Raw genomic sequence first — 22,477 nt, forward strand, 5'->3', positions numbered from 1 at the left:
CCATTGACCTCAGTGCATAAGTCTTTGTAGGATTGGGCCTAAACAATGTTGAGTTGTCATTTTGTAAGTGGGTTTTTATTAAGGACCAAGGAATTATTGTGTACACGGGGATAATGCTCAAGTAGAAACCTTTATATAAGGTGTCAAGCCACAAACCCAACATAATGCATTCCACACCCAGTGACACAACAATCAGGGCTTTGTCTGCTTGGTTTGAAGCCCTTGGCTTCAGCTTGGGAGCTCTGGCTGTACATAGAGATGATCAGTGGAGGGGTTTCCCTGCTTATGTGACAACGACTTTATGCTGGGCTAAACACACCCAGAGATTGAAAGGCCAGAGAAAGGCTCCGCTGAGGTCAATGGCAAAACTCCCTGGTGTTTAGAAGCCCCTGATGTAGTTACTACCTTAAAAACACAGAGGATCCTCCTGTTATTATTATTCATCCTTGTCTAAAATGCATGCTCCTCTGACTGAAAGGTGCTCTCCATCTTCCCACCCACTTTCCTCCTTTCCGTCTTGCATTCAGCCCATCCCTTGGGAGGAGCACCCACAAGAAGTCATTTTTGTTCCACTGGGTCAGATTCCCAGGGGAATCTGGTGTAAAGTGATGTAGTTCATATCAGCTGAGAATCTGGCCCATTACATGTACTCTGAACCCTCTCCCCCTTCATACTGCTCTAGAAGTGCTCCCGCCTGGATAGTGGCATCAGAAGAGGACATTCGTTTTTTTCTCAGTTCTTGAGGGTGGCTAAACGGTGGGGCTGAGAAACAGCATAGTTTGATCTGTGGCTCAACTCATTCACAGAGCAAATACGCGGCTTTCCCTGCAAGTGGAGGCTGTCTGAAGCACCGGGCAAATTTCTCCAGGTTTTCACTTCACTAACCTGGCGCAGTTTGTAAACTTCAATGCTAATAGCTGAAATGGTGCCTGTGCTGCGCCCTGCTGCTAACTGCAGACTCACTGGCTTTCTCAGCAATTTTTCCACCTGCATTGGCCCACTCCATACCCTACTATGCTGCCTTTGACCTCAGATTGACTGGGAAGTCTTACAAAGGAAGTTTTGAAAATGCAGCAGAAGTATTTTTAGCTTTTATTCTTTCCCTCTCATTGCTTTGGATGGCTCCTTGCCTTCTGCAAGAACTACAAATAATTTAAACAAGAGACCATCTCTCCTCCTTTGCAGGAAGCTGCCTCTGAAGTGATCTCTTGAAAGAGGTTGCCCTGCCTTCCTATAGCACAGTTGATTGTATCTATGCCTGGAAACCACTTCTCCCGTTGCCCCCTTTGCAGAACACCATCTTGCTGCTACATTATTCTCCCTACAGTGCAGTAGCAAACTACGGGATGATTTAGAGATAGCACTTTCCAGCTCAGCCAGTCTCTCCTCTACATCTCTTGGACCTCTTTCTTTTTTTCTTCCCACCCATATGCTCTGGTAAACAAAATGGGCATGATCATTCTGATTTTCCGGGCTCTTGAGCACCTTCTACCCTTCTGAATAGGCATGTTCAGAGCTTCCAATCACTGGCAACCCTTTAACATAAGAACATAAGAAAGGCCGTACCGGGTCAGACCAAAGGTCCATCTAGCCCAGTATCTGTCTACCGACAGTGGCCAATGCCAGATGCCCCAGAGGGAGTGAACCTAACAGGCAATGATCAAGTGATCTCTCTCCTGCCATCCATCTCCATCCTCTGACAAACAGAGGCTAGGGACACCATTCCTTACCCATCCTGGCTAATAGCCATTTATGGACTTAAGCACCATGAATTTATCCAGTTCTCTTTTAAACGCTGTTATAGTCCTAGCCTTCACAACCTCCTCAGGTAAGGAGTTCCACAAGTTGACTGTGCACTGCGTGAAGAAGAACTTCCTTTTATTTGTTTTAAACCTGCTGCCTATTAATTTCATTTGGTGACCCCTAGTTCTTGTATTATGGGAATAAGTAAATAACTTTTCCTTATCCACTTTCTCCACATCACTCATGATTGTATATACCTCTATCATATCCCCCCTTAGTCTCCTCTTTTCCAAGCTGAAAAGTCCTAGCCTCTTTAATCTCTCTTCATATGAGACCCTCTCCAAACCCCTAATAATTTTAGTTGCCCTTTTCTGAACCTTTTCTAGTGCCAGTATATCTTTTTTGAGGTGAGGAGACCACCTCTGTACACAGTATTCGAGATGTGGGCGTACCATGGATTTATTTTATGCCTCATTGAGGAAATCAGGGCTCAAAGCATGAAACAATAGTACCTGCATTTCTGGGTACAGATGGGCCATCAACCTATTGGAATTTTTCTTTTGACATCATCATGGCAAAACTGACAAGTTCAAACAATAACTAAATATACCCACAGAACACGTGGCAGCCAAACGCTTCAGACTGAGCTGCTGAGTCCAGTATTTCAATGCCAAGCATTCAAGAATCATAAGGCTTCATCAAAAATCATGATGTGTTAAAAATAATACAATTGGGATTCTTTCTATTTCCCTTCTGGTTCTTGAGCCTGTCAGATTCATGTTTTCAAGATCTGCACTGCAACCAAGAGGGCTAGGAAACTCAAGAGTCTCACATAATCACATGACTCCAGGAGCTGGGGCTTTAAGAAAAACACCCAGCATGGATAGACTGGCAATAAAATCATGAGAATTGGCAAGAAAACAAAACAGAAAAAGATGTTTTCTGTTTCTTGTACCTGTGTAAGCTCGACAGACCTGATCCTTTCCTCAGATATGAATATCTGTATTGCCATAAACTGGAATAATTTGTGTTTAAGGAACATGAAAATATTAAAACATCATCACAATACAGGAGTTTTGGAAGGGCTGCAAACTCTCCTGTCACAGGGCATGAGCCAATCGAGGTCAGATGGAAACACTCTTGGAGGAATGTTAGCCTATAAACGCTACTGTAGGGTACTTTCACCTTCCCCTGAAGCATCTGGAGTGGCCATGGTCAGAGACAGGACACTGGGCTAGATGGATCATGTGTCTGATCCACTCTAGCAATTCTTATGTTCCACACAGAAGACTACACAATGACTAAACTGTAGCTCTGCAGAATCTCAATGCTCCACTATGTGTATTTCCATTGTGTTTTCACAGCAAGGCCTGGCATGAGCAAAAGTGGGAGGTCTTAGCTCTCTGTTTCAGTTATTTATATCCTATGAACTCAGATGGACACTTCCTGAGTGTGATTTTACGAGTTGCTCTCCAGGCTTAGCCAACTGGGAGCTGTCTGCCTGCACCCCCATCAGCTGATTCAGAAACCTAAAATACAAAATAGATTTTGCTTCTCAAACGATCCAAGTCTAATCTAAATACACCGAGACCTCGATATAACGCCACCCGATATAACACAAATTTGGATACAATGCGATAAAGCAGTGCTTCGGGGGGAGGCGGGGGGCACACTCCGGTGGATCAAAGCAAGTTCAATGTAACACGGTTTCACCTATAACGCGGTAAGATTTTTTGGCTCCCAAGGACAGCGTTATATCGGGGTAGAAGTGTATAGTAAAAGCACCTCCCATTTTATCAGTCAGCAGTGTGAGAGACCGCATCGGAATGGACATTGCTTATGCAACTTGGAGAGGGATCAGGTAGCTTGTGGGGCAGGCGACTAGGGCTCAGCACAAAGGAGCATTGCTAGTAGTGGCACGACACCGCAGAAAACAACACACACTTCCCTTCACTGTCATGCATGCTACACGCCATGAAACGCCGCAACCTTTACCCCTGTCTTTTGGAAAATAACCCCTTAGTGATGATAAGCAGGAAGTGTCCAGCACATGAGTTATATGATCTTTGGTTTTAATGATGACACATGACATTTTTGGTATGCTGTCTGGGTCAATCCATCATGGAATAATAGGTCAGATTCTCCACGGGGACCCCGTTCTTTCTGGAGACATATATGGGGCTATTTCCTGTTGTTGAGACAGACAAGCTGGGTGCTGAGTTCAGATGAGAAAGCGAATCCAGGCCAATACAAGAAAGGAAGATAAAGCCAGGCTAAGCACAGAAAACACTGAGGCAGGACATCAAATACAGCAGGTGGGAACACTGACCATATTAGGCTTGGATACGCAACAGCACGCAGGGAAGAAGCCCACCCACAGCCATGATCGCAGCAACTGAAAAGCAAACAAAAAGGCCCAGGATAAGGCATAAATCCCACTGCCCTGGTAATGTGCAAATATATTTGCAACATTTGCATATGCACTGTCTGCATTTGAACCCTGAAAAAGTGGGCTTCAAGATTGTCATTGCAGAAGCTATGAAATGTACGGGCCCCGAACCTCTGAAGCATTTAAGGACTTTATTTTACTTATGTAAATATTCCCACTGGAGTAAGTGGGGCTACTCATGTGCTTCAAGTTAAACAGGTGCCTGGGATGCAGGTGCTTAAGTGATTTTATGACACACAGAATGTGTTCAGGATGATCATGCAGTTATCTATTAATATCATGTTCAAAGGGGTATGAACCTGGGTCCTTATTTTGCAAACTTAGGAATGGTGTACAAAGAGCATTTGTGCACCCCGGCTGGGGTTGAGACTTCTAGTCTGTCCTAGTATGCAGTGCACTAACTGTCTGTGCAGATCCTGGTGGCACACACTAAAAATTCCCTGGTGCACACGGAGGTACTCTAGTCCTGTTTGAAAACAGGACTCCAGGAACACGCACTAGGGAACTGTTAATGCATGCCAGCAGGGTCCACATGGGCCAGTTAGTGTACAACACGCTGGTGCACATTAGAATTAATACCCCATCTGCTGCTCACTTACACACCATGTACACAAGCCCTTACACAAATGCGTAACTTTACACACTCCCATTGACCTCCATGGGACTATTCATGTGAGCAAAGCTATGCACATGCAATAAGTGTTTGCAGGATTGGGGCATTTGCATGAGTGAATATTCTGGGGTATCCCTTCTCCTTAGTGATTTGCACAGACTGTGTATTAAAAGGACATTGTGTGAAGCCACTGCTCATTTTAAGAAGATTGGTGAGGAATTATTCCAGGCTAAACAGTTCACCTGGCATCAGTCAATTCTGTGAAGCAGGATGTAACTCTGTCAGCGGCTTTTATCCACTAGCACAGAAGATGCCCTTTGTTGCCAAGCTTCACATAATATTAAAGTTGTGTATCCCAGAAATACAGTGCAGGAGAAATAAATAATGTGTCAGAGGTTCAGCTGGGATAAGTCAGTATAGTTCCATTTTCTTTAGCAGAGCTAGGCCCAATATTTCTAGCAAAATTATCATAATGTGAACTTCATTTTAAAAAATTATTCCCTCTTCAGATTTTTAAAGTAAAGTCTAATAGAACTTCTTATAAATGTTCTACCAGTAAAACAACTTTCACACAGCATTGCCAACTTTTGCAATTTTATTATGACGCCTACAATATTTGGTGTTTTTCTTAAATCCCCAACTCCTGGAGTCAGGCGATTAGGTGAGACTCTCAGCTTTCATTAAAAGAAATGCATATGTAGTAAATTAATAAGAAGAACCCAATATTTAAATGATTTTTAGGTCATGGCTCACAATCTTTGAACATTTGGAGTAAGCAAGGCTAGATAAGACCTATGTAGCCCACTCTAGGCTGTAATAACTCTCTCTCTCTCACACACACACACACACACACACACACACACACACACACACACACACACACACACACACACGAATGAAATCTATTGTTCTAAAATAGTGACACTCTAGCCAGAATTTTCTAAAGTCTTCAGCAGCCAGAATCAGGATCAGATTTTCAAATCAGTTCAGTTACCTCTTGGGACATGTCTACACTGCAATTAAAAACCTGTGGCTGGCCCATGCCAGTTCACTCCAACTCATAGGGCTCAGGCTAACGGCTGTTTAGTTGCAGCGTAGACATTTGGGCTAGTTCTGAAGTCTGGGCTACAGGACTCTGCAAAATAGGAGGGTCCGAGAGCTTGGGCTGCGCCCTGAATCTGAACATCTACCCTAAAATTAAACAGCCCCTTAGCCCAAGTCAGCTGACACAAGGGGATGTCTCATTGCGGTGCACACACACCTTTAGATGCCAAAAAAACCTGCCAGATTCTCAAAAGAACCACGGTGCTAGGTGCTGATTTTTTATGACAATCTGGCCCTTCTTTAGGTGCCTAAATGGGAGCTGAGCTCTTCTGAAAATCTCGCCCCAACTGCAGACACTGAATACGTGTAAAGCTCACCCTGAGTTCTTTGGAAAAATTGGCCCCCTGTTTCAGTGGAGTTGTTCAGGTGTCAGTGAAGGCAGAACTTGCGTCTCAATGTTTTATACACTTAAAATCTGAAATTTACAGGCAAGCTAAACAGTTATTTTTCTAGATCTGTGTTGCACAAGCTTTTTTAAATAAATGAGAATCCAATAGGCTCAGAATAGTACCTATACCTTACAGAAAACACACATCTGTTTTACAGGTAAATTAAATTGATTCATGGGAAAACAGAATTAACCCCTGGATGCTAGAAATCAAAATGTCTTGATGGCAAAGAAACAGATGCTTGCACTAGGGCAGTTAACGCAAAAGCAGGTTTTGTGATTGCTAATGTTTACTACAGTACCCATCATTTTGGTGGTGACACACTTGAAAAGCAGATATTAGAGCAGCTGTCTTCTCTATTAGCTGGACCTCCCAAACGGACTTCAGAGGCTGCCTTAGCAGAGCATATTACAGCCTGATGCCACAGGCTGAGCTGGCCCTTTAACGGGGCTCTGCCAACCTCTCCAGATGGAGGGATTGGAAACAAGGGTCACATGGGGAGCATCTAATGAAGAACCAGGCCTGCTGGGAGAGAGAAGGGCAGCCATCAGGAGCGTTCAGAGAGAGACTCAGGGCCTGAGAGGGGAAGGGTTGAGAGGCTGTCACTGGGTAGTTGGTCTCTGTGAACAGATTGAGCCCAGCACCCCTGGACTAGAGCAAGGGAGCCTAATCCAGCTAATTAAAGAGGGCGGGGCTACACCTGGGCCTATAAAGGGCTACTAGCAGGCAGCTGAGGAAGAAGGAATGAGACAGGTTGAGCCCTGGTCGGCGGAGGCCACACTGGAGTAAAGCTAACTCCTGTGGTGGGTCCTTAGAGCAAGGGGGCTCAAGGAGGGAACCCTGGGGCTCCAAGAGGGGAGCAGAGCTGGAGGAGTCAAGGAAGCTGCCAGGAGCAGAGAGCCACACACCCCTGAGAGGGGTGGACTCGAAGCCTGGGGGCCAGGTATTGAGTTAAGACTGCCTTCTGCTGGTCTGTTATAAAAGAATAAACCTTGACTGGGCCTGGATGTGGCATCACAATCTTGAGGATGGGGTACAGCGGCGGCCCCCTGGTGACAGTGGGGTATGCCATACAGCGAGAGTCTCCATTGCTCCCAGGCAGGGGCCCTGGGGAGTGCAGATCTGCAGAGAGCGGAAGCCAGCTACAAGGCTGGAGTGTAGGGGCGCTTACTGCCAGAAAGCCCTGGTGGGGACAGGACTAAGAAGCCTGCACCGAGGATGGTGGGCCAGCTAGGAAAGTCCATTTGAAGTTCCTGGGGTGGTGTTTTTTTAATGTGATATTAATAAGGACGTGGTGTGTGCCTGTAATCCCAGCTACGTGGGAGGCTGAGGCTGGCGGATCGCTCAGGGGTTCTGGGCTACGGTGCGCTATGCCGATCAGGTGTTCGGTGCCACTGACAGCCTGGCCAGCAGGTGGCTGAAGGACTGGCTAGAACAACACGGACGACGTGTTCTGATCAGTACTCTCTCTGCGAGGGATGATGGACCGATCGATCAAGGTGATATTAATAAGATGGACTCCAAAAGGTGGGGGAGTTATTGAGACAACAAGTGCTGAGTGACCTTTTCTTAAATGGGGAAGCTGAGGCAGGGCCCAAACCCACACCTGGTTAGTCCTACTACACTTGATGGTAACACAGGTGTGGATGATCCAAAGCGCCTACTTTGGAGGAATGGCCACTACCTCCTCTCTAGAGGCAGATGGTAAAAGGCAATACAAGCCATTGATGCTACCTGGGAACCCAGGAGCATGGATGCACTATGGAGGGCCCTGTGAATCTTTTTGGTGGGAGCAGGATATACACACACAGAGACCATCATTAATGTTGCTAGATGCTTCCCCCAGGCAATAAGCATCCCTTCCATCTTGGCTAGTTGAGCAGCAGTTCTTACGTGCATTAGATGGCAAAACTTATGATCCTCAAGTTTCAGAAAAGAGAATGCTGTGCTACCAACATATAGCATGTCAATATAATACAAACAAATTGCATTGTCTAGGCAACAAATGAAGACAATTGCTCTAGGAATACTTCTATATCAGACGTGCTCTGATTTGTTACAAACCAGTGAGTCCGCCTACTTCATTAATGAGCCCACATATTGCAGCTACCAACCAATGTGTTATAGCTATTAATCAATGCAGCTAGAGAACCGAAAACTGACAGATAACGCAAAGCCTGTTTGTTTTGCACCTTGTATATTTGTGGTGACCACAGATGCAACTATGAGCATGTGCTGTACACAATTCAGGTCACTCCGAGTTATACGTTAAGGAATTGATCATGAGAATCAAAAGCGTTGTTCTTAGTTTTCACAAGCTATTTTTCTGAAGCCTACAACTGGAGAAGACAAGATTCTAATGTTAATGGAAGACTTTTTTCTAACATTGTACCCAGCCCTAAGATGGGGGGTGATTATTCCATATATCTGTATAGCAGAAGGCCAACATGGTAACCTAGCTCCCACTGAGATGATACACTTCTCTCAAACATGAGAAGAACAACATTACATATTGCAAGCTGTTGGGAAAATATGTCCAGCTTGTCTTATTTCAATACTCAGTTTTATTGCTATCCTTATAACTTTCCTACTATGGGTATATGTGATCCCTTTAGCACTACCTGCTAGGGCTTACCCAGTTTACATGTTCAAACATGTCACCAAGTTTTTTTTTTACAGTAACTGATAAGAACAAAAGATTGAGCAGATGATGTGTATGCAGTCAGAGAGAGAGAGAACAACTTTCTAGGAAAGACATTGTATTTGAAAAAGACCACTTGGAAACATGTGCTTGCAGAAAACATCATCTTATGCCTAGGTTATGCCTAGGTCTGTTACAGGAGTGAGTGGGTGAGGTACTATGGCTTGCAATGTTCAGGAAGTCAGAATATATGATCACAATGGTCTCCTAAGGTCTTAAAGTCTATGAGATACAAATAAGCCCCAACTGATTTTTTCCCCTAGACAATAGACAAATTCTACACCCCCGGTGTATATCCAATGGAGTTTATCTTCCATCTTCTCAAAGAGCACCCAACAACATAGTATTTGAAGAGCTGAGAGCTTGTCCCCTGTGCTTTATCCATTCTATAGCCAAGAAGAGACTTTGTGAATTCTACAAAGTATTAAGAGTGGGATGTTCAACAGTGTGAACCAGGGGCCTAACACTGCTCCCTCTGAGGTGAATGGAATTCCTGCTAACTTCAGTGGGAGCAGAGTTAGGCTAATGCAAAACATTTTTTTACAGTCCCACCCTAAATCTTTATTTCATGAATATCACAGTATTCACTGCATCCCCTCAACTAACACAGGACTATATGGTGACATCATCTGTTAAGCAGAACTTCTGTGTTGATTTTAGTGAAGTGTTCTGCATGATGTACTTCATGATGGGTGACAACCCCTCACCATGGTTTGCCATATCCTTCCCTCCCACCCTCCTATTAGGAACTTTGACTAAATATGCGACAAGGTTTGGACATGCTAAATGCATACCTACTGTTAGCCATTCTTCAAGGTCCTCACACCTGCCCAGTTCCCTGCCTGATGCTAAAATGACATCCTGAAAATCACTACTTTCTCTAGGGGTCGGTCTGTGGGTCTTAGTGCTTAATAATGGCCCTGGCCCAAGTGGGGAGCATTCAGCTCACTGTCTGAGCAAGGCAACATGAGCAGAGTGAAGAGTACTTGGATCGGCTGACCCTCTAAATATCCCATTTTCCTAGCTAGGCCTCTAAAAGGACAAATAGGCAGAAGGTGGCAATTAATCCCTGAAAGCAGGTGGTTTCTGCCTGTCTTTTGAGGCATTGCACATCTGTGCACTGCCCTGAGGTATTTCTAAGGCAGGGTGGTTGGTTTTGTTTTGGTTGTCGAGGTGGCAGAACCAGGTGAGTTGATCAACAAGGTGCCAGGGAGGTTAGTTCTAGGGAGAGGGAAGATACAGTTGAGACAGTGATTGTGGCCTGCAGGCTGGCAAGACTGGGCCCCTCGGATTGGGAGAGGCGTTATCTCATCCAGAAGAGTTGGGAGAGTGACCAGAACTCTTCTTTCATAGGGCGGATCAAGTTTCATTCTACTGACAGTAGCCAAATTCACTCTGAGTGAGAGGGCGTTGCCAAAGAGCTGAGTGGCCATTGGGGTGATGACCTGGGGCAGGATGCTGTAGCTCTTGGATCAGCGTCCATTGACGTAAATGAAAGCAGGATTGCCCTTCCTGTGATTGGCTGTGATTCTTGACAAAAGTGGGGCCTGTTCCCCCAAAGTCCTACTTGTTATCAAGTGTATCTTGGGGGTGAGGTGTAATGCACTGTACTAGGAAACAGCCATAAATCACCTAAGATGCCCTAGAGGAAAGCGGGCAGAAATATACAGATACATATGTCCTTTAAAATGGCACAACAAGTCATGACTCATGCCATGAAAATCTGTCACTACTTTTGAAAAGCATTATCTACAAACTGTCTCCCATGTTTCCTACGGAAATATCAAGAAAAGTGAACTATTTTAAAGCTCCGGCACATACTGTAACAGTAATTTTCTTAGTGGAAAAACTCATCTGTTGTGACCTTCCACGTCATAGAAGGTTGCAAATCTTGGCTCAGCACCTCCTGTACACAACTCACTCACCCCAAACCTCTCTGCACTGCGAAAGTCGTCTTTTAAAGAGATGTACATTTGTGTCCAGAAACTAGCCCTCTGCAGCTGCGGGGGCTAATATTTAAAAGGCTAAATCAACTGAGGTCAAGGTTGGATAAGCTGCAGAAGCCAGCAACTGCCAATACCCAACTGGCAAAATTACCTTTGCTTTGCCTTTTGAAGGCTGATTCCTTGCCAAAGGAGAAATTCTATATACAGTAACTCCTCACTTAATGTTGTAGTTATATTCCTGAAAAATGCAACTTTAAGTGAAATGATCTTAAGCAAATCCAATTTCCCCATTAGAATTAACGTGAATGGGGGAGTTAGGTTCCAGGGAAGTTTTTTTCACCAGATAAAAAAACATATTATAAATTGTTTGTTTAAAACTTATGCTGTGTATATTATATATATATATATATATATATATATATATATATATATATATATATATATATATATATATATATATATATATATACACACACACACACACAGACACAGCATAAGTTTTAAACAAACAATTTAATACTGTACACAACAATTATGATTGTGAAGCTTGGTTGAGGTGGTGAAGTTAGAGGGTGGAAGAAGAGGATGGGATATTTCCCAGGGAATGCCTTACTGCTAAATGATGAACTAGCACTCGGCCGAGCCCTCAAGGGTTAACACATTGTTAATGTAGTCTCACATTCAACAAGTCAGCACAAATAGAGGGAGGGGAGACAGCATGGCAAACAGAGACAGAGACACACACCCTGTGTGTGTGTGAGAGAGATGTGTATTGCTCCTTTAAGTACACTGACCCCACTCTAAGTACACTGCCTTTAAAAAGATCAGGCAGTTGAGACATCAGCTGTGGCCAGCAAGCTCCCTCTTTCCTGAGTCCTGTTCTGTCCCCACCCTGCTCTATATGGAGAAGGGGTAAGCGCGGGGCAGGAGGAGTAGGGGGGAGGGGGATACCCTGACATTAGCCTCCCTCTTCCCCCCTCCCCTGCACAGCAAGCAGGAGGCTCTGGGAAACAGCTCCAAGGCAGAGTGCAGAAGCAGCACATGGCAGTGGGGGGAGGGACAGCTGAACTCCCGGCAATTGATAGCCTGTTGGGCAGCTGCTGCACAGGGAACTTAGGGGAGTGGGCAGCCAATGGAGGGCTGTTGGCCCACCCTGGTTCCAAGCCCCCACCAGTTAGCGGCAACGGGCTGCTCTTTCTGCAAGCAGTGGACAAAGCAGGCAGCTGCCAAACAACCTTATAAGGGAGCATTGCACAACTTTAAATGAGCACGTTCCCTAATTGATCAGCCACGTCACAACGAAACAACGTTAACCGGGACGACTTTAAGTGAGGAGTTACTGTATGGATCATTGAGGGCAAGGGGCAGTTTTCATTGTTTCAAATGTATCTTTCCGAAGGTCCGTAACAGACTCTCTTGGATTCTTTGGCAGCTCACTTTAGATGAAAAGGTCATCAATAATCAGCGGTGCATACACGACACGTCCACACCCCATGCGTTAGCTATTTTGAGTGGGATTTCCAAACACGTTGTTCTAACTCTACACCCACTGAACTCAATAAAATCCCACCCCTTGTTCATGCTATAATGCTATAAAACTTTTTTTAAAAAGTCTCTTTACACCCACCTTAAGATTCATACGGTGTTACAAAAGAGCCTTAATGAAAATAAGAATCAAGCCTGGTAGCATCATGTGCTCTACATTATTATGTACACTTATTTAGATCTACACACACCTACACATACATGTCAAGTGAGAGGCCTATTTTGGCAGCTCTGTAACTCCTTAAGGGCCAGTGATATATAGCAGGCTTGAAATTATATTACTTTGAGCCTATGCACTGTGTCCGGGGCTCTGTAACGAACCACAGAATTACCAAAGTATAATTTGTCTCACGTGATGCTTTCACATTTGGCTACCTCATGACACATTCCTGCAACACGGCTGGCATGTCATGCACCCAGCGAGGCTCCTGTGATTCTCTTATAGATCTTCCTCTGGGCCAGCAGGGTCTCTGGGGCAAAGGGATAGTGAGACATCAAGCTGTCTCCTCCTGCTTTCACTGCTTCCCTGGGTGGATCTGAGCCCAACATGGAGCAACTGAGAGGAGATGGTGGTAGCCGCTGTGGCTGAGGGGACGGGATCAGGGAGGCTGAGAGGGGCAGAAAAGGGCAGAGGGCCCCAGAGCTGCAGAAGGATTGGCTTCTGCCCCCCTTGCTCCCACTTGGCACCAGTGGGGAAACAGACACAATGAACCAGTGGAGTAGCAATGGGGTAGCGCAGGGCAGCATGGTGGGTCTGCTCAGGGACAATCTGCTGCTGATCTTTGCCTCCTGCTCAGGCGGGTGATGAGTGGCCAGCAAGGGAAGGTCCCATGGGAATGAGTTGGGCTGGGAATAGGAGCAGGCAGGGTGTCTGGGGCCCTGGGAGGCCCTAGTGTTGAAGTCAGCTGGCATGTATTGGAACCCACCCGATCTTAGCGCATTTCAAGGGCTGGCCTCAGCCATGGTGCACCTGTGCTGTGGTACCAGCCCATGCCATGCTACCTGGGATTATCTGACAGCAAGGGCTGGTACCACAGCACTGCAGGAGACCATGGAGGGGGGAGACCGTGTTTTCAGTAACTTCTTCACCCTGGTTAGAAATGACACATGGTGAGCAGCTCTGAATGGATCTTGGAAGGATTGTGAGACACTGAAATTCCAAAAGGGATTGTTGGTTGTTTGTGGGGCGGTGGATTGTTTTTGTTTTGTAATTCATACATTTCAATCAGTAATGAGAATGCGTGCAGTACCCATACAAACACTGCTAGGACAGCAAAATTTAGCATGACTGGTAATTGTAAAATGGCTCAGGTTTCTGAGGAGAGCAGGTAACCATAAGAAACCCATAATGATAGCAACTATATATTGTGTAAATCAATGCTTATGCCTGGCTTCACAGTGGTTTTTCTAAGACAACCCTCTTTCTAACTCATTAACAACAAAGGTTTAATTTAACGAGCTTCCATTTTAATTTTCAGGTCGGATTGTTATGCAATGGCTAATAAATTATTCTATGTCACTTTATCAAAATAAAAGAGCAGTTCATTAAAATAATTATCAGACATTTTGCTCAGCAACTCTTTGACCTTGTTCAGAGGACAGATTAGTTGCAAAGAGTTTCCTCGAGCAAGTAGAACAGGTCTGCAATGCAGCTTAATTGTTGCGGGTAAAGCGCACACAGTTTCAAATTCCCAGGAACCTCCCGCTTCAGGAACAAACTGTGTTTCTACAGATGGATGCTGGTGTGCGGAAATGCCACAGTGACTAATGGTTCAGCTGACCTTTGGGTTAGGGCCGGCTGCCAATGGGAAGAGCCAAGCTGTTATTTACATTCACTGGAAAGACAAGAGGAACTGCAGAAACACTGGAAGGCAAATAAAAGGAGGTGTGGAAACATCTACCTTAAGGGACCCAGCAGAAAAGAAACTCTACAGCCCTTCACAATACCCAGAGGCTGGTCCAGATGTGGAAGTGATTTCCTATGGACCCTCTATCCTTCCCCACCTAGGACCAGTTGAGGGATTAGATATTTGTTGAGACCCTTCTCCCGAAAGGCTCAGATCAGATCTCCTTTCCCAGCCTAGCAACTGAGGGAGGTGTTGTCCTCCACCTCCTCCCTCCCTCCCCCCAAAATATCCCAACGTGCTCTTTTACATTCATGATTTAACCTGGCTGATTGAAAGCCAGACACAAACCCTCTCCATCTGGCAGCTGCATGGGGAGCCCGGTCTACTGCAATTCTTATGGGCTGCACAGCCACAGGGAGGGAGCATGGCCGATACTCTGAACTGGGAGTAGCAGAGAGCCTGAGGCAAGGAGCTCAGCTGCCTGAGCTGTCCTACCCTCCGGCTGCTGTACTGCTTTTAGCCCCCAACCTAGAGGGTTTTTCCATTGTTGGTTCTGCTGCGGGTTGATCTTTCCCCTGTTTGCCTGAAGCAGCAAGAGCGTAACCACAGCCTTGTGCAGTGGATCAGTCCAGCTGAATCGGATCCTGGAGTTCAAACTGTCTGTCTCGCTGGAAATCACGAACGGGAAAGCATTTGAAAAGGAAATGTCTGACCTTTGGTGCCAGGCACTGGAATGTGTAAATGCTCAACAGACAGAGCATCTTACAGACCCAGATCCTAAAAGGGATTACACCGTGACTTGGCATACATTTCTCATCCTGGTACTGTCACAGCATGATACTCACTCCAGGAATTGTCTTGAAATCATCTCCAAGACAGAGCAGCATGACTGAAATATTTTAGTGGCATTTCTGCTTCAGCAGTGCCTTTTTTTTATTTACTTTATTTAATTTTAAAACTGTCTGCCAGCTTTAGGGTTTCTGTGGTGTTGTTTTATTTTTCTGTTGTTAAGAGACACTCAAAATACCAGTCAAGCTTTACAATTTGCAAGGGAAAGAAACTTCTAAAAAAGCCCTGCAATTCTGAAGCCATTTTGCTAACGATGGAGGGGAATTCGTGACAATTACAAAGCTGCTCAAGGCTCCTGCACCAATCACAGCTGAGGAGCTGACTGGTCTCCCCTTGATCTGGGGGCTGAATCTGCATCTACTACCTAGCAAACCACATTTCATCCCAGACTTTCAGAGTTGAGCGAGAAGCCTTTGAAAACAGCGTTTATCCAGAGTTTATGGGACAGTGGGGGAGTACCAGTTCTGCCTCGCGTTGTAACTCTCTGTGTGGGGAAAACAAAGCTCCTCAGCTGGTGCAAACTGTCATAGCTCTGCTGATGTCTGTGGAATGCCATTTGGAATTTACACCAGTTGAGCATTGGCCCCCGGGAGTTTTAATTCATGGCATTTCCCAGAAATGTTCTGTTGAGGTGGGAGAGGCAGCTTCTACAGAAGAAGCCAGAGGTTCTACCTTCCTTAACTACTGATCTGGCTCACTCCCACCAGGCTGCGGCCAATTCTTTCAAAAGTGACTAGCATTTAGTGCCTCAATTTTGGGGTGCCTGACTTGAGGGATCTGAAAGAGGCCTGCTTTTCATTAGTGTGGAGCACCTGCCTGCTGAAATCCAGGCCCCTTGCAGGTATCTCAAGGTGGGTGCCACAGACCACTGCTCACCTCTGAAAATCTCTCTGTAGGTGTATTTTGGCTGGTTCTCCCTCCAGACAGCGCAGGGGGTGGGGAGAAGCCTGGCCAATTGCTCTGTCCCCTCCTACACACACAAGCTGATCCCGGGACTTGGGAATGTCTTCTGTGTCCCTATCAGTGGACAGGGATGGGAGCATGGGGCCCCAAAAAGAAACATCCCTGGTCACTAGGGACGTTAAGGGTGGCAAACTAGCAGAGGGTGTTAACATTAGCCAGAGGAGTTATGGGTAACATAATGAGTTTTTACAAATATATCAAGGGATACTGCTCAAGAGGAAATATTAACAGAAGCCAGGACGATTAAATGAATGAGGATTACAAAACAGCGAAGACACCGAAACTCTGCGGCTTGGGGCTCTCTTGGGCCTTCGGTGCCATGCCATAGAGGGAAGGAGCAGAATGGCCACCCAAATGAGCATTCAGGCAGCAAAAGTGGGCTCCAGAGCATGTGCTTGCCCCTTGCCAGGAGCCTGTCGGAGCTCCAGTCTGCCCCTGCCCACACCCACACACGGTTGGGGATCTGCGTGTGTGGGTGGTAGGAATGTCAGCGCTGGGAGGGGAGAGAGATGGCAAAGAGGCGTTCTCTGTGGCATGCTAAGCACAACACTGAGCAAACACCAGCACAGAATTCAGCGTTGGGTGGGCAAAGGTGTATTAGAAGGAGACAATGGAAGGGGCAGGAGGCCCCCCAGGGAGGGATTGGCTTTCCTTGCAGCTATCCCAGAATCCATTGGCAGTAGTTAGCTCAGTAAGTCCCCTGAACTCAATTACATGGAAGCTTTGAGGGTGTCCATGAGCCTGGCCTTGAGGAGAGTTGCCCAGGCATGCTACCCGTACCTCTGTGGACAGGAAACAAACCAGCATAACCTTACAGCTGCCCTCGGCCTGCAATCATGCTGCTCAGGCTGGCTGGCCTCGGCACAGACAGCTTTGTGTCAAAAGAAGCCAGTCTCTTTAGTGAAATAATATCCTGATCCAGCCAGTAACTTTCCAGTTGCTCTGTTGCCATCTCTCAGCTATCCCTACAATCGGTCACCATTATACAGCTGTGAGGTATATCCAGTATACCACGCACACAACAATACACAGTGATCAAAGGGGAAAACATCTACTTCCCTTTGTGTGGTGGGGAGGAATGGGGAGAAACAGTGAAATGTACAGATGTTGGCACGGTGTTTTCTGTTAGTTTGTACGAAGGACGCTGGACTGGTTTGACAGCTGCCATAAAAAATAATTTGCATTGTGCTTTGATAGGTGTTCATTAAAAAGATATTTCATCCTCTATTGGGAATATGTAGTATAGGAACAAATGTCTCATATCCTGTATATTGGCATCTATGAAAAATTAGTGGCACAATAAAAACGGATATAGACAGAAATCATAGATTTTTCCAATCCTGCTGTTCATTTTGCATTGAAAACTTCTATTGACTTCAGCTGGAGTTGTCAAGAACTGTACGGCTCCAATACAGTCAGGTACTGAAGCATCTGCCTACATTTAATCACATGAGTAGTCCCGCTGAAGTCAGTTCAAGTCATTGAAGTCAATGGGACTACTCCCTTGGTTCAAGTTAGACACATGCTGAAAAACCTCAGTGACTCAGGCCCTAAGGATGGACCCTCCATCAGAGGGTAGCTAACTACTGAATTTACTCATATTCAGTGTGTACTTAATTTTTTATGGCCCAAACCCTGAACACCGGGCAGGGCCGGCTCCAGACCCCAGCGCGCCAAGCGCGCGCTTGGGGCGGCATTTTGCCGGGAGGGCGGCAGGCGGCTCCGGCGGACCTTCCGCAGTCATGCCTGCGGGAGGTCCACCGGAGCTGCGGGACCAGCGGACCTCCTGCAGGCATGACTGCGGAGGGTCCGTTGGTCCCGCGGCTCGGGTGGACTTCCCGCAGGCATGCCTGTGGATGCTCCACCGGAGCCATGGGACCAGCGACCGGCAGCGCGCCCCCTGCGGCATGCCGCTGTGCTTGGGGCGACCAAATTCCTAGAGCCGCCCCTGACACCGGGGGTGAAATCCAGACCCTACTGAAGTCAGTGGCAAATTTGCCACTGGGCCAAGATTTCACTTCTTGTCTGTATTCATGTTTTATACCACCACCCAGGGAGTTTTCCCGAGAAAGGCCAATTAGCAAAATATGAGTGTAAGCCGAATTAGAACATCTGGATTTGACCTTTTGTTAGCAAGTCTAATGAGAGTGACTGTGTATAAAGGTACTTGATTCCACAGTGCATCAGGGGACCTTTTGTACAACACAAATTCTGCTTATTTTTAAACAAATGAGAAAACACTCTGGTACGAAAGAAACCTAATAATGAAACAGGGTCCATGTATATCAGTAGTGCCCCAACTTTCTCTGTCCGCGCCCCCCTCTCCAGTACTTCACAGACGAGGCTTACTCAGCAACGGAGCTTGGGCTGAAGACAGAGCTGGGAGCTGAAGTGAGGAGGGGGGAGAAGCTGGGGCTAGAGGGAATGAGGGCGGAGCTAGGCTGGGGATGGAGCAGAGGTGGAGTAGAGCTGCAGCTGGACTGGGGGAGGAGCTGAGGACGGAGCAGCACTGCAGCGGGGCTGGAGCCGGACAGAGGACGGACCAGGGAGTGGAGTGGAGCTGTGACTGGGGGCGGAGTGGGGCTCGGTGACGCTCCTTCCCCGCACCCCCCCCCGACCTGCCATGTGCCCCACCGAATGTTTCTCTGTGTCCCACAGTTTGGGGGCCACTGATCTAGATAGAGATGAAAATCACTGGGAAGTAAACTACATATGTAGCGCCCCTCTCTACCTGATTACCTCCTTTAATGGCAATCCGCTGACATGTTCTGATGGGCAGGTCTGGGTTCTTTTGGATCCCGCCACCCACTCAGCAGGGTGAATCTTTGTTCTTTTTTTGGTTATGAAATTAGTTGGCGGTGCCTCCACCCCCCTCGCTCCTTCCTGGCAGGGTCACCAGGGCAGCTTGGGTGGAAAATTTTAACTACAGAGGAATCCCCACTTATTTGCCAGATAGTTGGAGACTTCCAAGAAATAACACAACACATAAAAATATATTTAACACAACAATTATATTAAACAGGCAACAAATACAACATAACAGGGGAAACACTATTTTTAGGGTCATCGGTGCCCACACTCAAAATACCCGTGTCTGGATGTAACAAATGTAATACTAGTGTCCTGTTGGTACGCGTACCTTGCTGGGGCCCTTGATGACCTATACAATTCTCTGCAGAGGTGTAGCAGTGTGGCTGACTGGGTTCAGTACAGCCCAAAAGACCCACAGATGGGAGGAGGTGGTGAATCCCTCCACAGGTGTGATAAGCGGTAGGTTATAAAATTCTCAAACCCGCACTCCCTGGCTTGAGGACACAGTTCAGGGAGTAGAGGGTCCCCAAAACAAATTCCCTGACTAACTAACTAAAGGCAAGGCACTCACGATGATCTTCAGGGTTGAGGACTCCTCAGTCACGGCACAGGGGCCCCTGTCTGCGGTCAGGGATCCTCCTCAGGCAGGAATCAGGCTGCGTTGGTCCCAGGATCTCCCCTCACCACAAAGGGGTGCAGGGCTCAAGGTGTAGGTTATACAACTACCCTCACATCCAAACTGTAGCCTCCTCGCCAGCCTCCAGTCACACACTCCGCAGGCAGGCAGCAGCCCTGGACTAGCAGCGCTGACCATGTGGGGACTGGTCTCACCAGGGGAGCTGGAGGCGAACCCAGCCTGGCTGGGGAAATTTCTCAGCAAACGTAACAATTGGGAATCATCCGTGAGGAAGGAAAACCCAGCTGGGGGATCTGGTGTCAGGTCCCTAGAGGCCAGTTCTCAGGGGGAACCCTGCCTGCAGGCCTGGGACTCACCAGCTCCCCTCACAGCCAGTCCGGCCCTTGCCCTGGCTGGCTCCAGCCTCTCCTCAAAATGGCTTCTCCCTCTCCTCCACTCCCTGGGAGGGGCATCTCCGCTCCCTGTTGGTTGCTGGGCAGACTCTGAGTTTGCCTTGGCTCCTCCTCCCTGAGCTGCCAGCAGACAGAGCTCCAGGAATCTATGTAATCTCTTTGCGGGTTACACATATATGAACAGAAAACGTGTGTTTCTGATTTCAACATATTCATAAAATCAGGATGTCCACATACTGCACTGTTACATGACAGCATTCATGCATTTTCTGGCCTCCACCAAAATATATATATCTAAATAGGTTGAAAAAGTATAAATGCACAGCTTCTTCTCTTACCTTCCACTGAGAAGGAAACCAATAACAACCGCCAACAGGATAACTCCCACTGTTACTGACACAGCAATTATAGGAATCTGGCTCTGATCACTGGATGCAGCTACTGCTGAGATGAGAAACAAAAAATGGAGATTAAGGTTAAAATTATAGCCAACACTCATAAGAAACTTTATTTCAAGGCTGCCAGAGACATTGCAGTTTCACCGATTCATTAATTGTTTCACAGGTTGGTTGGTTGGTTTTTCCTCATCTATTCTTTTTTGAAAGAAAAATGGAGGGTGGGGGGAAGGGTTCAGTTTTTGGAAACTTTAATTTACCATCCTCATCCTCATCCTCATCAAAATGTCACAGAATTTACCTTTCCAAATGGAAGCTGTTTTCCTGGTTCTGCAGCACTAGAAATCAGTCAGGGAGGAGATGGACACCAAAGAAAGTTCCTTTTTGTGTGTGTGTGTGTGACTATTTAAAGACAAAGTTCACGGATTGAATTCCTATTAGCTGGAAGATGTGACATAACGAAGGTCTCTTAAATAAAAGGCAGATATAATGCCCATGACAAGGCTGAATAAAATTACCTCAGCCTTAGGAGTCTTCTGAGGCTCATGCATTAACTCTTTGTAGCACCTCCAGCGTAAGACCAGCTGGTGCTCTTTGGAATAAAGTTGTGCTGAAGACTAATCTTTTGGTTGATGTCTGTTTACTGTAAGGAAAGCAGAATTGCTTCCAGATTGTGTCCTTTCAAAAATCCCCCTCTGCAGATTGCTTGAGAGGAAGGATTGTTGCATGATTAAGACTAAGGAGACCTCAGTTCAATACCTGGCTCTACCAGCAGCTTCCTGTTAGACCTTTAATAACAGACTTAATATGTCTGTGCCTCAGTCCCCTGTCCGTAAAATGGAGATTATAATAGCACTTAATCTCTGCCTTGTCTGTTTAAATTGTAAACTCTTTGGTGCAGGAACTGTCTCACTATGTGTTTGTACAGAATCTAGCACCATCAGGCCCTGGTCTTGGCTAGGGCCTCTCAGCACTTTTATAATCGATAACAAAAAACTGTCAACTCTTTAGAACCACAGTGTCAGTGTTCAACCAGCAGCTAGGCTCATACTGGAGGTTAAATGCAAGCATTTTAAAATTAATTCAAGCTGTCTCATTTTGGCCTTAAATCATATGACCTTCCTAGTGAACTGCTTGCCTAGAAAACATTAATCATCCTCCTAACTGGGGATAAATGTTATCTGAACCATATTTACATTTTCACTAAAATGTCATGGTTCCAATAGATAATCAGAATCACTCACCACAGTAGATTGTCCCAGACATAGTTTAGTATAAATGTTATAGACAATGGTCACTATTTAAAAAAAAATCAAAAATTGCCAGCACTTAACATGCATTGTTTTTTGAGATTACCACAGTGCTTCTATCTCCTTGGGATAGAGATATCTGTAGAATCTCTGCAGTAATAGTTGGCATTCTAGCCTTCATGGTTGCAGAGAAAAGCTTGAAAATGTGAACTCTAAGGGCTGCAATACCACAAAGCAAAGAAAAATTAGCCCAAATTTGGTGTTTTAAAAAATTGCATGAATTTGAACAGGGCTTGGCAGAATTTGATTTCTATACATAATGTTGATGGACAATATAAATGTTCAAGAATTTTGTTTACATTTTTATCCATTTGTGGGAAATCCTGGGGGTGGTCAAGCAGTAGGGGTAGGGTGTCAAACAATAATTATTTAGTGAGAATAGACACCGAGATTCAAAAAGTTAAAGCTTGATAACCATTAAACACAAATTATCAATAGCATATGTCAAAATATACAAAGCATATAAGCAATAAGCATATATCCTTACATCAAATTCTAAGTTCTCCAGCGGCATTTTCCTGACTCTGATTTCACTGGTCATAGATGGAAACATGCTCTGTCTGTTTGTGTGTGTTCGGTGAGATCAACGTTTACCAACATTCACCGATAGCAATCTAAACCTTCCAAGCCTAATTTTAAGACAATCACATAATTTTTGGGAACTCTTGGGGTTGGCAGTTCTGCAAACTGGGTCGAAAAAGTGCTTTCCACTGTGCCTTGGAAAAGGGAGGAGCTGAAGCAGAGGTAACTATGCCCCTTAATTTCAAGGGCAGGGGATATTGG

The 22,477-nt window shown here is 45.9% G+C and overlaps 1 protein-coding gene across 6 annotated transcripts in view; it reads right to left on the minus strand.

The window, feature by feature from the left end:
* Positions 1-22,477, minus strand: part of EPHA5 (EPH receptor A5) — a 334,695-nt gene that overhangs the window by 57,538 nt on the left and 254,680 nt on the right. For 4 of the 6 annotated variants that reach the window (XM_039540351.1, XM_039540355.1, XM_039540352.1 and 1 more), the window contains 2 exons: positions 20,328-20,433; positions 4,073-4,138 (listed from right to left, as the gene is read on the minus strand). In XM_039540351.1, the coding sequence (XP_039396285.1) occupies positions 4,073-4,138; positions 20,328-20,433 (172 nt within the window). The remainder of the gene's footprint in view (positions 1-4,072; positions 4,139-20,327; positions 20,434-22,477) is intronic. The other 2 variants (XM_039540353.1, XM_039540356.1) reach the window with 1 other exon arrangement.

The sequence above is a fragment of the Mauremys reevesii genome, linkage group 5 (assembly GCF_016161935.1).
Source record: "Mauremys reevesii isolate NIE-2019 linkage group 5, ASM1616193v1, whole genome shotgun sequence".
NCBI classification, from domain to species: Eukaryota; Metazoa; Chordata; order Testudines; family Geoemydidae; genus Mauremys; species Mauremys reevesii.